Here is a 13,866-nt window from a genome sequence, read left to right on the forward strand (position 1 = left end):
GGCTGCTTTTTTTTTGCATCAGCTTTACTATGTTGCTTACAGTTTATTTTTCAATTGGCAGGTATTTAATTAGTCAAGGAGCACATGTAGGAGCTGTTAATAGTGAAGGAGACACTCCATTAGATATTGCTGAAGAAGAGGCAATGGAAGAGCTGCTTCAGAATGAAGTAAATAGACAAGGTAATTTTGACTATGGAAGCATGGTTTTGTTTATTGGACAGTAAATATATTTTTGAAACCTTATGCTAAATTAGAAATTTTGTAGTCACTGATTTGTTTTTTCTAAAGAGACTTGTCAATACAATGTACAGTGCTCAAGCTGTCTTCCAGGTGTTTTTACTCAGCCCAGCCTCTTGTGAAGAAAGAGATCAGAAGTGTTGAACCCAGGGGTTGATTGGATTCCTGCATTCACTTAACAGAATTTAGGTGGTATTCAGATAGTATGGTATTCAGTGCACCTGGAATATAGACGTCTATATCTAGAAGTACATAATAATGTATTGATGCAGCTATCTGTAGTCTTCTATGTGTCTAAAGAAACTCTCGCTTTAGAGAGGAGAGAAATAGGCACTTTTAGAGAGACTGAAGTGTCAGGATGAGGTGAATCCAACCCTAAGGTAACTGTTTCTTTCCATTGACTACAAGAAAGCCTAAAATAACTAAAACAAGAGTAAACAACTCTACTGTATCCTGTAAATCACCCTTTGTGTCTAGTTCTGACCTTTTGAATGCCCTTCTGCAATGCTAAACATCTGAAACTAGTCTTGGCATAAGGAGTCTTAGATTGCACTTGTTTTAGGCCTCAGAACCTATCATGAACCTTTAAGTTCCACCCTGTTTTGTTTACTCTTCTGAGAGCATTCGTGTAACACTAAATAAATAGGTATCAAGTTTTGACATCATCATTTAAAAACGTATGCCCTAAATTTATGCACCTTGCTCGTACAAAATTGCTAGTACTGGCAGTGGTGTCTTTACAAGAGAAATTGGCCTTTTAAAAAACACATTGATTTGGTTTTCCCTCCTTTTTTCCTACTCTTTACACTGCTGTTTTCCATGTTCCAATCCTCAGGTGGGTTTTCCAGTGAAAGGTCTTTGAAAGCTTCTGTTTTTTTCCATTCCACAGAGGAAAGAATATTCAGTTGTTGACCACCTTGAGTTCAATAGAAATGCACTACTGGCCCAGAACTCCCAGTTTAAGAGCTGGGTTGATTGATCTGAGTTACATTGTATATTGAACGAAGATGACATTCAGAGTGAAGATGGAGCTTTGTGGGAGGGTGTGCTAGGGGACTGCATCTCCCTTCTAGACCCCTGCCCACCTCTTAAAAGGCTTTTTCCTCCTTGAAAATGTTGGGGGTTTTGTAGTATTAAATTTATCTCTCTCAGGTAGATTTACATAATTTAACAGTAAACAAGTAAGTCCTTCAGGCTTTGCCCTGATTTAATTTGCATGGTTAAACCTGTTTCAAAGTGGATGACATGATATGCAGGGAAATAAGAGATACCTACTGATACATAACAGTAGGCTGTAGATTTGACAAAGGCTTTGATCCAATTATTTGGTAGTGTTAATGGGATTTTGATTAACAGTTCTTATAGTTAACACACAAAGAACATCAGATGAGATAGTTATGATTTTTTTTTTTGTCTGTACTACCATTTGTCTATTTTAATTCATTTGGAAGAAATACAGTTGTTGTTCTCTTTTCTAACAGTACCATCAGTCCTTGCTGAAGAGTTATTTCTGGAATATGCCTTGGCTTAACTTCTTTAAGGTTCTTTTTGAAATGTTTTACTTTACTGATGTGCCGTACTAATTGGCTATAATATTTCTTTGTAAAATTGACATTATTTGGGAGGAGAAGTCTTCCAAAATCCCTTATCTATATGTTACTGCTTTTGAAAAAAAAAAAAAAAAATTGTTATATAGGGGGTTTATGTACATTTTTACAATGCAGAGATTCAACATTACATGCTAATTTTTATTCTTTTGCAAATTTAATTATTCTGAACAGCCCAATCGTAAAATTAGCATTGGCAACCTAAACTAAATGCCACAATTCACTGAAAATTTCAGTATGGTTTACATATATTTCATATTTAAAGCTTACCATAAACTATCTATGGTACTATCTTTATGAGTCTGAGAAGAATGTAGGTGTTCCCACAGTGTAGCTGTTAGCTTCTACAGGAATAATTCAGATTGTTTTAAAATACTAAATTTCACTTGCTATAGAAAACCTGTTTTCCAAGTGTTCCTCTTACATTTTTATGTCACTTGGCTTGCTGACTAGCTAAAGGATTTTCAGAAGATTGGTCTTTCTCAGATGATTTGAAAAATATATTGGTTGAATGAGGCACCGTGTCAGGTGAGAAAAAAACTTGCTGGTGCTGTGCTTCAAAATGGTTTGACCTCCCTCTCCGGAGAACAGGAACTGGATGCTGTGCTGAAGAGCGACCACACTGTGAACATCCCTGATGGCATGTCTGCCTTCCTGGTCTTAAAAGGACACTAAAACCTATGGTTTTATATATTTTTTTAATATATATATATATATAAAAAATTTTACTTATATATATTTACACATATATATATAAAAGAATGCATTTATATATATATTTGAATTTTACCTAGCTTGCTTTGCTGTTAGACCACTTAGGAGTTGCAGTTTCACAGAAGCAAGGAAGAAGACGTGCAGCATCCCTCCTTCTGAATTTGTGTCTGAAGGTGTAAGAACCTAAGGGCTTTTACCTGCAGGGATGAATTCATACTTAATGATTGTGGATGAGAATGGAATAGAAAGAGGATGAATCTGGATGTGCACTTGTCATATACTATCTTACTAAATCACAAGACAGTTGTCTCAGCAATAAGATTTTAATCATGCTTTTGATGGCATCCTTAACTTGTGTATAAAGCTAATCTTATATACAGAATGATTATTTAGCCATTATCATGATCACTTGGAAAGTGCCTAATTGTGTGTATGTCGCGTCTAGAGAAATTAATAGCTCTAAAATAGGAACTTAATTGTTTATCTTAATGTGGAATTAACACTGATGCATTGTGACAGTTTCACCTTTGACTATACGTGTGGCTGAATGCAGTTATCTCTACAGCTTTAGCATTGCTCCATGTATAAAATAAAGCAGTGCTGCCGTTTTGATAATGCAAGTTAACTGTGGGGTCTGTGAAATGATCAAACCTGTCTCACTATTACTGGGTAGTGGAAGATCAGCCTATTTATTTTGGAAATAAACAAACCTGAGTGCCAAAAAATCTTATTCTGTGTAGGTAAAACATGCAGCGTGAAATTTAAGTAAATGTTTTCTGTAACATTCTTGCCTTGCAGTCTTTTCATGTGTATTTATTCCTACATTCATTATAGTTTCATTTTTGTGTTGCTTAGTTAAAGCTGTTGAGTATGGCTTCCTACATACAGGTATCAGCAGTCAGCGTTGTTTGGTGGCAGAAGATTGCCTGGAAAAATCAGTCAGGTTCACTGTGATTTCAGACATGTTAAAGTGACGACATTGGATGCTTCTGTTAGAAATCTGAGGAAAATCACCGTTTTAGCTCACCCATTTTGCTGCTTTTGCAGACCCTCAGTCTTTATAGGAAAAGTTCAAACAGAGCCTTCTGGTTGTGTGACTGTTCAGCCTCCTACAGATCATCAGTTTGTTTGTACTTATGCCCAATTTTTGCAGGTATCAAATTATGTTTTAAGGACATGTCTAACTACAGGACAGGGCAAAAACGGAGCCTCTGGAGAAACTAAATTCCCAGAAACAAATTGTAGAATACAACACAGTTCATCTCTGTGGGACATTGCAGGCTTAATAAAGCAAAGCATCTGCAGTGTTTGCTCATCCTATTTTAGCATTCAGGCTCCAAAATCAGACCTGTCTAGAGAGGAGATGGTCAGTGATCCAAATTAAACTTCTTGTTTTACAAGTTCTGTTGTGAGGAGTGTAGGATATGAAAGAAGAGAGCTTTTATAGTAGTATTATCCAATACCTATCTTTCTTCAGTTATTCTGATCTCCATATGGGACACGTCTGAATTGTGACCCCTGGTTCAGGCGTCATTTCATGTGTCCTCTTGTGTGGGCCACAGATCCCCAGACAAGGTCCCCTGTGTTCTGCTGGGCATAGAGCAGGACCCTGTTGATGCAATGGTCTTAACTGTCCTAGAACTGAAGCCATAGCACTCCAAGAGTAAGGAATGCATTTTTCTACCCTAATCTTCAAAGGAATATTACTGGCTTAATTACTTTTCAAGCTTAAAACCTAGTTTAGTTTCCTACTTTGTGAAAAGATAAATTGCATACATGCTCAGGTAAGGTATAAAGATTTTTTTTGACACAGTTATGAACACTTTACAAATAGATGTTTTATGGAAATTATTCCAAAATAATGCTGAACAACTCATCTGTTTGCATACTATGTGTTTTAACTACTTTGTGTTATTCAAAAAACTTCTCTTAGGACCTGTTTTGTTTTCTCCGTATAGCTGATACCTTTATCGCGGGCCGTGTATATAGCTGCCACTGCAATCCACATAATTCTTTATCTCCATTAAAAATATTATTATTTACAGTTCCTCGATATGATCCTGTATGTTTCTACTCTGCAGTGTTTCCGCATATCGTGGTTGTGGAAGTTGTCTTTTGCCAGTGGTGTAAAGTTTTCATTTGCACTGGTGAAAATGAAAGCCATGAGAGAGCCGTGGCTTTAGGCCCAGCAAACCCTGCCCAGTTTTAGATGCTGCCTCTCCTCAGGTCTCGAGTAGGGTTAACTTTAATGGTTTGAAGTGATTTTTTAGCTGTTTATCATCAGATGGCCTCTTAGAATTATTTTTAACTGCTTAAGCAGTTATTTTGAATTACAGGAAACATTCTCGGGAGGTGAGTTAGCGGGGAGAGGTGACGTGAGGTGAATCGGGAGTTCATAATACAGCATGGTGGCTGTTCACTAACTCCCAGAGAGATCGCTTCTCCTTTTCCAAGGAGAGGCAAATGTTCCTCATTCTTAATTATAGGTAAATGTAACGAGACTCTGTCGGATGTATTGCTTAACTCAGCTTTGTTTATGTGGATAAAATGCGAACTATTACATTTGTATATAAACATTCGCTACATGAAGTAAAAAGTGGGTTGCTCTTCCACGCAGTATCTATAAAACATGCCTTTATATGGCTGAGGAGCCCCGAAACAATGATTCAGCATTTAAATTTATGCTGAATTTCATTAAACGCTCACTGAACGGGGCGCTGCTTTCAAACCTGTTTGGAACTGTTGAATAACACTTGTTGATCAGAAAAAAATGAAAGCGTTTAGCAATAAATTATTAATGATTTAAGGAGCTGTTAGGCTGCCAGGGAGGTTAAGGGGACGGGTAGTGTGAGCGAATCTGGGGCTGCAGCTGGGCTGGGAGGCAACGCATTGCCATCTATGGGCCGTATGTGGAAAGTGTTTGAAACGTATGACGAGCATTTTCTTTTTCCCTGATATCTTAATAGAGGCTGGGAAACAAAAGCGAGGAGAAAGGTCCGTAAAAGGTATAATAAAGGCAGTTCACGTGCCGTTTTCTGTAGTTAATAACGGGAGTTGTATTTAGCTTATCTCAGAGAGCAGCTTTTTTTTCTATGACACAGAGTTTAATTCCTTTTTCGTGCCAGTTATTAATGTGGGATGTTTTATTTCAATTGGCAAGATTCTCGTACTTTCTTCTGTTGAAATATGATCAGAAATTTACTGTCTTGTAAAATAATGTATTGATGCAGCCGTTAGTCCTCTGCAGCCGTTATAACTTGTGTGGGCTTCAGAAATGCAATTATTTTTGATATTGATAGAAGTCTGTTTTCAGTATTAGTTACTTTTTCTGAAAAAACGTTGCTATTTTGACATAATTCTCTGGGAAAGTATGCTCAGACATTAACCTTTAGAAGTTCAAGATGAGGGTTTGGGGGAACTTTTTCCTCTGTCCTTCCTTTATACAAAAGCGCCTCAAAACGACCAGCCACACGCACGAACAGTTTTACACTGATAGGAATTTACGTCAGATTCTTCAGGTGGAGAAGGTTACTCATGCTGATAAGGATTCACAGACCTCAGGCATGAAAAAAGGGGATGGACATAAGTGTGACTAGCAGATGATATATAAACCATTTATCTGCGCAGTAGTGTTTTGTAAATGTAAATGACTGGACTCTAGAGAATTATTTTCCCAGGATCTGCTGATCTGCACTGCTGTGTCATTCCGAAAGGCAAGCAGCTGTGAAGGCCCAAGGAAGTTAGAGTTTGCAGTAGTTCACACTTCAATATGTAGGAGCCTTCTAGAAGAACGAGAATACGTGATTCTCAATACGTTATTGATTCAAAGTTCCTGGTTGTCATTCTTCATACCTGTCAGAGTTATAAAGATTATTAGATATGTGAAATTTAATCTGTTCAGATTTATTTTGTCATGGGCTGTCTTGAGAGAGACAGTTTTAGAAACTTCCATGTATTTACTTTTTACCACAGCTTCTTTCAAACAAGTAGATTTTAGCTTTTTCCTCTTCTTAGTCTTAGCTTCAACAATCTTTTGTATCTTCCTGCATCTTGCATACTTAGGCTTCAGATTATGGGGTTTCATCAGTTTCTGATAAAACGTAATTCTGTTAATTTTTATTAAATTGCCAAGACTGAAGTGATTGTTTTAGTTAATTAAGTGGATGGGTCTAGGAGTTCAGTAAACTGCTTAAAACACTTAATGTATAACCTGCCTCAGTTATTTTATGATACTTAGTAAAGTTTTATCTTTTCAGTTGTCCTTAGCATAAAGTTTTACCAGATTTACGTAGTGAAGATGATCTTGACTTAAGCTGATCTTTCTTTTGTAAATTAAATTTTTTTTATTTTCATATTTGTAATCAGGGAATATCTGTTACGGTGTAAGTTGATGGAAGAATAATAAAAAAGAAGCAAACTCTATTCTAGCACTGTCATATGCTACTGCAAACAAAACAAATGACATGTTATATTTCCAAAAGCATGTCATAATTGCATTCCTTCTTTCTGCGTTTCAGGAAATTTTGATTTGGGCACGTCATTTTCAAGGGGTTTCTTGCTCTATAATTAGAATCATAGAATGGTTAGAGTTGGAAGGGACCTTAAAGATCATCAAGTTCCAACCTCCCTGCCGTGGGCAGGGACACCTCCACTAGAGCAGGTTGCTCAAAGCCCCATCCAGCCCGGCCTTAAACACTTCCAGGGATGGGGCATCCACAACTTCCCTGGGCAACCTCTTCCAGTGATTCACTACCTTCACAGTAAAGAATTTCCTGCTAATATCTAATCTAAATCTCCCCTCTTCCAATTTAAAACCATTACCCCTTGTCCTGTCACTACACTTCCTGACAAAGAGTCCCTCTCTGGCTCTCCTGTAGGCTCCCTTCAGATATTGGAAGGCTGCTATGAGGTCTCCCCGGAGCCTTCTCTTCTCCAGGCTGAACAACCCCAGCTCTCTCAGCCTGTCTTTATAGGGGAGGTGCTCCATCCCTCTGATCATGTTCGTGGCCCTCTGCTGGACCCGTTCCAACAGGTCCATGTCCTTCCTGTGTTGAGGACTCCAGAGCTGGACATAGTATTCCAGGTGGGGTCTCACAAGCGCAGAGTAGAGGGGTAGAATCACCTCCTGTGACCTGCAGGCCACACTTCTCTTGATGCAGCCCAGGATCCCGTTGGCTTTCTGGGCTGCCAGTGTGCGCTGCCAGCTCATGTTGAGCTTCTCATCCACCAACACCCCCAAGTCCTTCTCCTCAGGGCTGTTCTCCAGCCATTCTCTGCCCAACCTGTATTTATGCCTGGGATTGCCACGTCCCAGGTGCAGAACCCTGCACTTGGCCTGGTTGAACTTCATGTGATTTGCACGAGCCCACCTCTCAAGCCTGTCCAGGTCCCTCTGGATGGCATCCCTTCCCTCTAGCGTGTCGACCACGCCACCGAGCTTGGTGTCGTCGGCAAACTTGCTGAGGGTGCACTCTATCCCACTGTCCATGTCTCCGACAAAGATGTTGAACAGCACTGGTCCCAGTACCGACCCCTGAGGAACTCCACTCGTCACTGGCCGCCAATTGGACATTGAACCATTGACCACAACCCTTTGAGTGCGGCCATTCAGCCAGTTCCTGATCCACCGAGTGGTCCATCCATCAAACCCATGACTTTCCAATTTTGAGACCAGGATGTCGTGCGGGACAGTGTCAAACGCTTTGCATAAGTCCAAGTAGATGACGTCTGTTGCTCTGCCCTTGTCCACCAAGCCTGTGGCAGTATTGTAAAAGGCCACCAGATTTGTCAGGCACGATTTGCCCTTGGTGAAGCCATGCTGGCTGTCTCCAATCACCTCTATATTTTCCATGTGCCTTAGCAGAGATTCCAGGAGGATCTACTCCATGATCTTGCCAGGCACAGAGGTGAGGCTGACTGGCCTATAGTTCCCTGGGTCTTCCTTTTTTGAATATTGGGGTTATGTTCCCCTTTTTCCAGTCAGCGGAAACTTCGCCAGATTGCCATGATTTCTCAAATATGATGGAAAGCGGCTTAGCAACTTCGTCCGCCAGCTCCCTCAGGACCCATGGGTGGATTTCATCAGGTCCCATGGACTTATGCACCTTCAGGTTCCTTAATAGGTCTCGAACCTGATCTTCTACTGTGGGCAGTTCTTCATTCACAGAGCCCTTGTTTTTGCCTTCTGTGACTTGGGCAATGTGCTTAGAGCTCTTGCCAGTGAAGACTGAGGCAAAAAAGTTGTTCAGCAGCTCAGCCTTATCCATATCCTGGGGGGCCAGGTCTCCCGTTTCCTTCCGGAGAGGGCCCACAACTTCCCTGGTCTTGCCTTTGTCCCTGACATATCTGTAGAAGTTTTTCTTACTGTTTTTGATGTCCCTGGCTAGATCTAGTTCTGCCTGGGCTTTCGCTTGCCTGGTCTGGTTCCTGGCCACTCGCACAGTTTCTTTATATTCTGCCCATTCTACCCGTCCCTGCTTCCACCCTCTATAGGCCTCCCTTTTGGTCTTGAGCTTGTCCAGCATCTCCTTGTTTATCCACACAGGCCTGCTGGCTATTTTGCCTGACTACTTCTTTTTTGGGATGCACCTCTCCTGAGCTTGGAGGAGGCGATCCTTGAATGCCAACCAGCTTTCTTGGGCCCCTCTCCCCTCCAGTTCTTTCTCCCACACTACCCTGCCAATCAGATCTCTCAGGAGACCAAAGTCTGCTCTTCTGTAATTCAGGGTAGCGAGCTTGCTGCACACCTTCTTCGCTTTCCTATGAATCTTGAATTCTACCATTTCGTGGTCGCTGCAGCCGAGGCTACCCTTGAACTTGACATCCCCCACCAGTCCCTCCTTGTTGATAAGGACAAGGTCCAGCACGGCTTCTCTCCTTGTTGGCTCCTCGATCATCTGAAGAAGAAAGTTATCATTAACACATTCCAAGAACTTCCTGGATTTCACGTGCCCTGCTGTGTTGTCCTTCCAACAGATATCGGGGTGGTTTGGGGAATTGCAGCATCTGTTGGAAATTGCAGCATCTGTTTGGGGAATTGCAGCATCTGTGAAGTACTAATTCATCTGTAACATAGTAGATATATCGGTCTGCTATCCATTGCCTTAAGGGTATTTCAGCAGTGCCAGTAAAATTCTTTCAGTTTGTCAGTGTGTTTTCTGGCTTTCTAGTTGCCAGTTGATTGGTAAGACCTTCATTAATCTGTTCTATTTTAATCTGTTTTATCACATTTCGCATAGTAGAATGATTCACTGCATTACATACGATCATCTCTGTATTATCTATGTCTTTTAATGTTGCGATATTAATACTTTCTTTAATGAGGACCACTTTTATAGACTTTGAAAATTAATTAAGATTATTTGTGTAGAGTAGTTCTGAAAAAAGATGTTCTAGCTTTGCATAGTCTTATTTGCAGTCTTCTTTATATTTTGTTGGACAGTTAGGGGAGTTATAGAAACAAGTTTGCTGGAGAAAAATGGTTTGGGGACAGATGAAGCTTCTGCAGGAAATACTGAAAGAAGGCAAAATTAGATCCGAGTCAAGGAGCATTTATCTTAACTTCTGCTTTGTAGGCTACAGTTGAGGTTTGTGGTTTTAGCTAGTACATCCCTAGCTGTTTCTAGATTTCACTTGTTTTTATTATGTCCCAGTTAATTCTTTGCTCCACGAGAAATTACAAATTCAGAAGACAGAACAGTATATATTATATTTAAGTCCCTGCATATCAATGTCTAAGATTAAACAAATCCTACACATAAAATAAGTTTGCTGAAGATTGGCCCACTGATTTCCTGTTAGAGGTCAACCCAGATACAGGTTGTGCTCTTTGTGACCACAATTCCCAAGTCCGTTTTCCTCAGGAAATTGTCACTGTTCAGCCAGCATAGATAGAGCAATGCTCATGCATAGTTCTCTTCAAGATCCTTTTCCTGCTGTGTTCTTTGGATCACTCCATGTGGTAGTAATTAAGAAATGCTTGCAAATATATGCTTTGTTTTCCCCATTCAGGGTCTGGGGTTTTTTTTTTCAATCTGTTCAACTTGATGTGTATGCTTGTAAATGTTATATTGCATTCCTCCCTTTTCATCAGTGTATGATAATTTTTTGTGAAACATACTATAAAAAGTTTTCAGTGGTTTTGTGGTGGTGTTTTTAACCTGAGACATGAAGCGAGTTTTCCAAAGGCTTGGCTATTTGAATATAAGGTTTGTGTTTCACAATGATAGAAGACAAACCAGAAATTCTTTCTAAAACATGGAAGATACATCTCCATCTTTCTTATTATCAATGTTGAGAAGTTAGACTGTTCCTCTTCACATACCTATCTCCTCATAAAAACATTGTGGCTACTTTCTACAGATACATCGGGCCAGACGTATATTTTGATGCTTAGAAGGTCAAAATATAATTTTTTGCTTTTTTTAACAGGTCACATCAGTGATTATTGCTGTGATGGTAGACATTCTTAAAATTAAAGAGCCAGTTTTAGTAGCACTTTTTTTTTTTTCCTTCTCTTAGGAAAAAACTGCGTTATGCATTCGAAGTGTCCTGCAGCAATGGATGTTTTCATAACCTCTTGGGACTCATCTTCAAAAAAATACTAATATCTAATGGTGAACATTATTGATATTATGTAGCTGTTATTTTATTGTATTACATAAACACAGTATAAGATTTGTTACATAATTCAAGAGTTTGAACTAAACTATTTTGTGTCTTCTCTTCCCTTCTCCCCCTTCTTGTCTGAATTAGGGGTTGATATAGAGGCAGCTCGAAAAGAAGAAGAACGAATAATGTTAAGAGATGCGAGACAGTGGCTCAACAGTGGCCATATAAATGATGTCAGGCATGCAAAATCTGGTGGTACAGCACTTCATGTAGCTGCTGCGAAGGGCTATACAGAAGTCTTAAAGTAAGTGTGGTTTAAATGAAAATTTTTCATGTTTGATTGTCCTGTTGATGTAATGCTGCTTGGAATTGATAAGATTGATAAGGGGTTGTATCTCGGAAAATAACGGTCTCTAGAACTATCTTTTCCTCAAAGTTTGATTTTCAAACACTTGTAAATCATGATGCTGTTGGCTTTATATGTTAATTCATTCGAAAGATGAACACAGTGTACATATTGAGTCTGCATACTTACTTGAAAGAAGAAAGCTTACAAAAAACTTGCCTGTTTCTAAAGCCACTACCTTTTGTTAATGCTGATTAGCATTCTGGTTGATGCATATTTTCAAGACACCATATTTATTTCCATATGTAAAGCAGAGTTTGTAATCCAGACTAAAGGTTTTTAGACCTAAAGAACAGATAATTTAATTTTGCTTTTTTGATACTGTTTTTGAAAATCATAACTCTTGAAATATTTCCTGGAAAGCTTCAGGCTTTTGGTGTATCCCTAATTCACAGGTAGCTTTTCATGAATACAATACAAGAATATACTGTAACAGAGGTTAATTTGTTTTTCATCAAAGCTCTGCTTTTATTGAAGTAAATCATACTTAATAATAAATTGCTTTACTGTGATTGTAAATGTATTTGCTTTAGCAGTACTAGGAACAGTTACATATTGTAACATGAGTGAAAATGAGCATACACCCTGACTGTGTAAGTATTGCTGCCTTTAAGGTCTGCAGAGCCTTGTAACAGTTTGTCAATACAGAAGCTGAATGAAAAAGCTTTTTTAATAATTATAACCATTACATACAATTTACTGAATGAGAGTTCTGCTTCAAAAAACCCTGATGGTTCAACATGATGAAGTGAAATTATTCTGTTGGAACGGAATAATTTTTGTTTTAGAATCACGTGTCTGGAAGGAAATGTTATGTATAAATGGGGGGTTTTTTTCTGCTGTCTCAGTGTCTTTTTTGTAGTCCAGTCCATGTACTTCTCGTAGGAGGGGAAAAATACATGTGCAGGCAATTTTCAAAGTTATCAAAATGTGTGCTCTGTGTAGGATGCAAGTCTGCAAGACTTCGCAGCTGAACATGTGTGAAAGTTGACTCATTGGAGGGTATTACTATAAGAATATTGGCTCTTGAGAAGTGGAGAGAATTTTTGCAGAAGAATACTTCACGATTGTGTGATTTTTAGTAATTATGGACAGTGTTTGAGAGAGCTGATAGCCCTTTACACAAAACTGTTTGTCAGGTTAAGTGTCTGTTGTCACTTTGACACTCACATCAGAACCATGCCGACTTTGAGTGTTGAATGCAGGCTGAAAAGCAGGTCCTCTATTTGAGGAGCTCTGCTCCATCTCAGAGAGCAGTTGAGGCATGTGAACGTTGGACCATTACAACATCAAATGTTAATGACAGGAGGAGATGCAAGTTTCATGCAACTAATATTAGAATTGGAGGAGGTTTCAATAATTTACTAGATAAGAACACTATATCTAACAATTTTTGACATTTTACAGCTCACCTTTTCTTGAAAGGGCTTTTCTCTATTATTGCAAATGTAGAGAAAAATATCTGTGTAGAAACAATGGACTTTGAATGAAGAGGAAGTGAATAAGGAAGAAAATGGAAAAGGCTGTTTTTCTTGAATTTTCCTTAAAAATATATATGCCTACTGAACAATGAAAAGGCTAATGTTTCTGTAAGAAAATAAATTAATCAGTTGTCAACAGCCCAACTAAAATATGTATGATGAAAAGGAGAAACATAGTATTGTAGAATAATTTTATGATTTTACGACAATTTATTTATACCTGTCAGCAGTGTCAAGATTTAATTCTTTTCATTTCTTTAGGCTTTTAATACAGGCTCGCTACGATGTAAATATTAAAGATTATGATGGCTGGACACCACTTCATGCTGCTGCTCACTGGGGTAAAGAAGAAGCATGTCGCATTTTAGTGGAAAACCTATGTGATATGGAGGCTGTCAACAAAGTGGTAGGATTTTTATGTAATCCTTGTCAAGATACAAAGTTCTGGTCTCTAAAGTGACTTTAGAAGCCAGGGTAAGAAAAGTGATGATAAACTGCTGTTTACTGTACGTGGAGCTTTAAATAATGCATGTTTTGTCAAAACAGCATGTTTGTGTTCAAAACTAAATTCTCTGATTGTCTAAATTAAATTCTAGGCCCACGTTATGCTTAGTTCTACGTTAAATGATCCATGTGATCTTTGACACGGAAATTCAAAATAGAATGGGTTTATTGACTTTTCAGAGCTACAAAATCAGTGACTCGATGGATTTGCATACAGGCCTTCATCTGATCACTGAAGACAATGCTGATGCCTTTGGGTACTGTTTTAAAATAAGCTTGTGTCGGCAGACTAAAGAGTTATCGCTAT

General features: G+C 38.8%; 1 protein-coding gene across 4 annotated transcripts in view; it reads left to right on the forward strand.

Annotated features, from left to right (window-relative positions):
• The window catches only part of PPP1R12A (protein phosphatase 1 regulatory subunit 12A), a 126,044-nt gene that overhangs the window by 65,777 nt on the left and 46,401 nt on the right, over positions 1-13,866 (forward strand). For all 4 annotated transcript variants that reach the window (XR_012463706.1, XM_074166371.1, XM_074166377.1 and 1 more), the window contains exons 3-5: positions 62-180; positions 11,313-11,472; positions 13,317-13,461. Coding sequence is in view for 3 of the 4 variants with exons in the window: in XM_074166371.1 (XP_074022472.1) it covers positions 62-180; positions 11,313-11,472; positions 13,317-13,461 (424 nt within the window). In the remaining variant the exon portion in view is untranslated. The remainder of the gene's footprint in view (positions 1-61; positions 181-11,312; positions 11,473-13,316; positions 13,462-13,866) is intronic.

The sequence above is a fragment of the Numenius arquata genome, chromosome 2 (genome assembly GCF_964106895.1).
Source record: "Numenius arquata chromosome 2, bNumArq3.hap1.1, whole genome shotgun sequence".
Taxonomy (NCBI): domain Eukaryota; kingdom Metazoa; phylum Chordata; class Aves; order Charadriiformes; family Scolopacidae; genus Numenius; species Numenius arquata.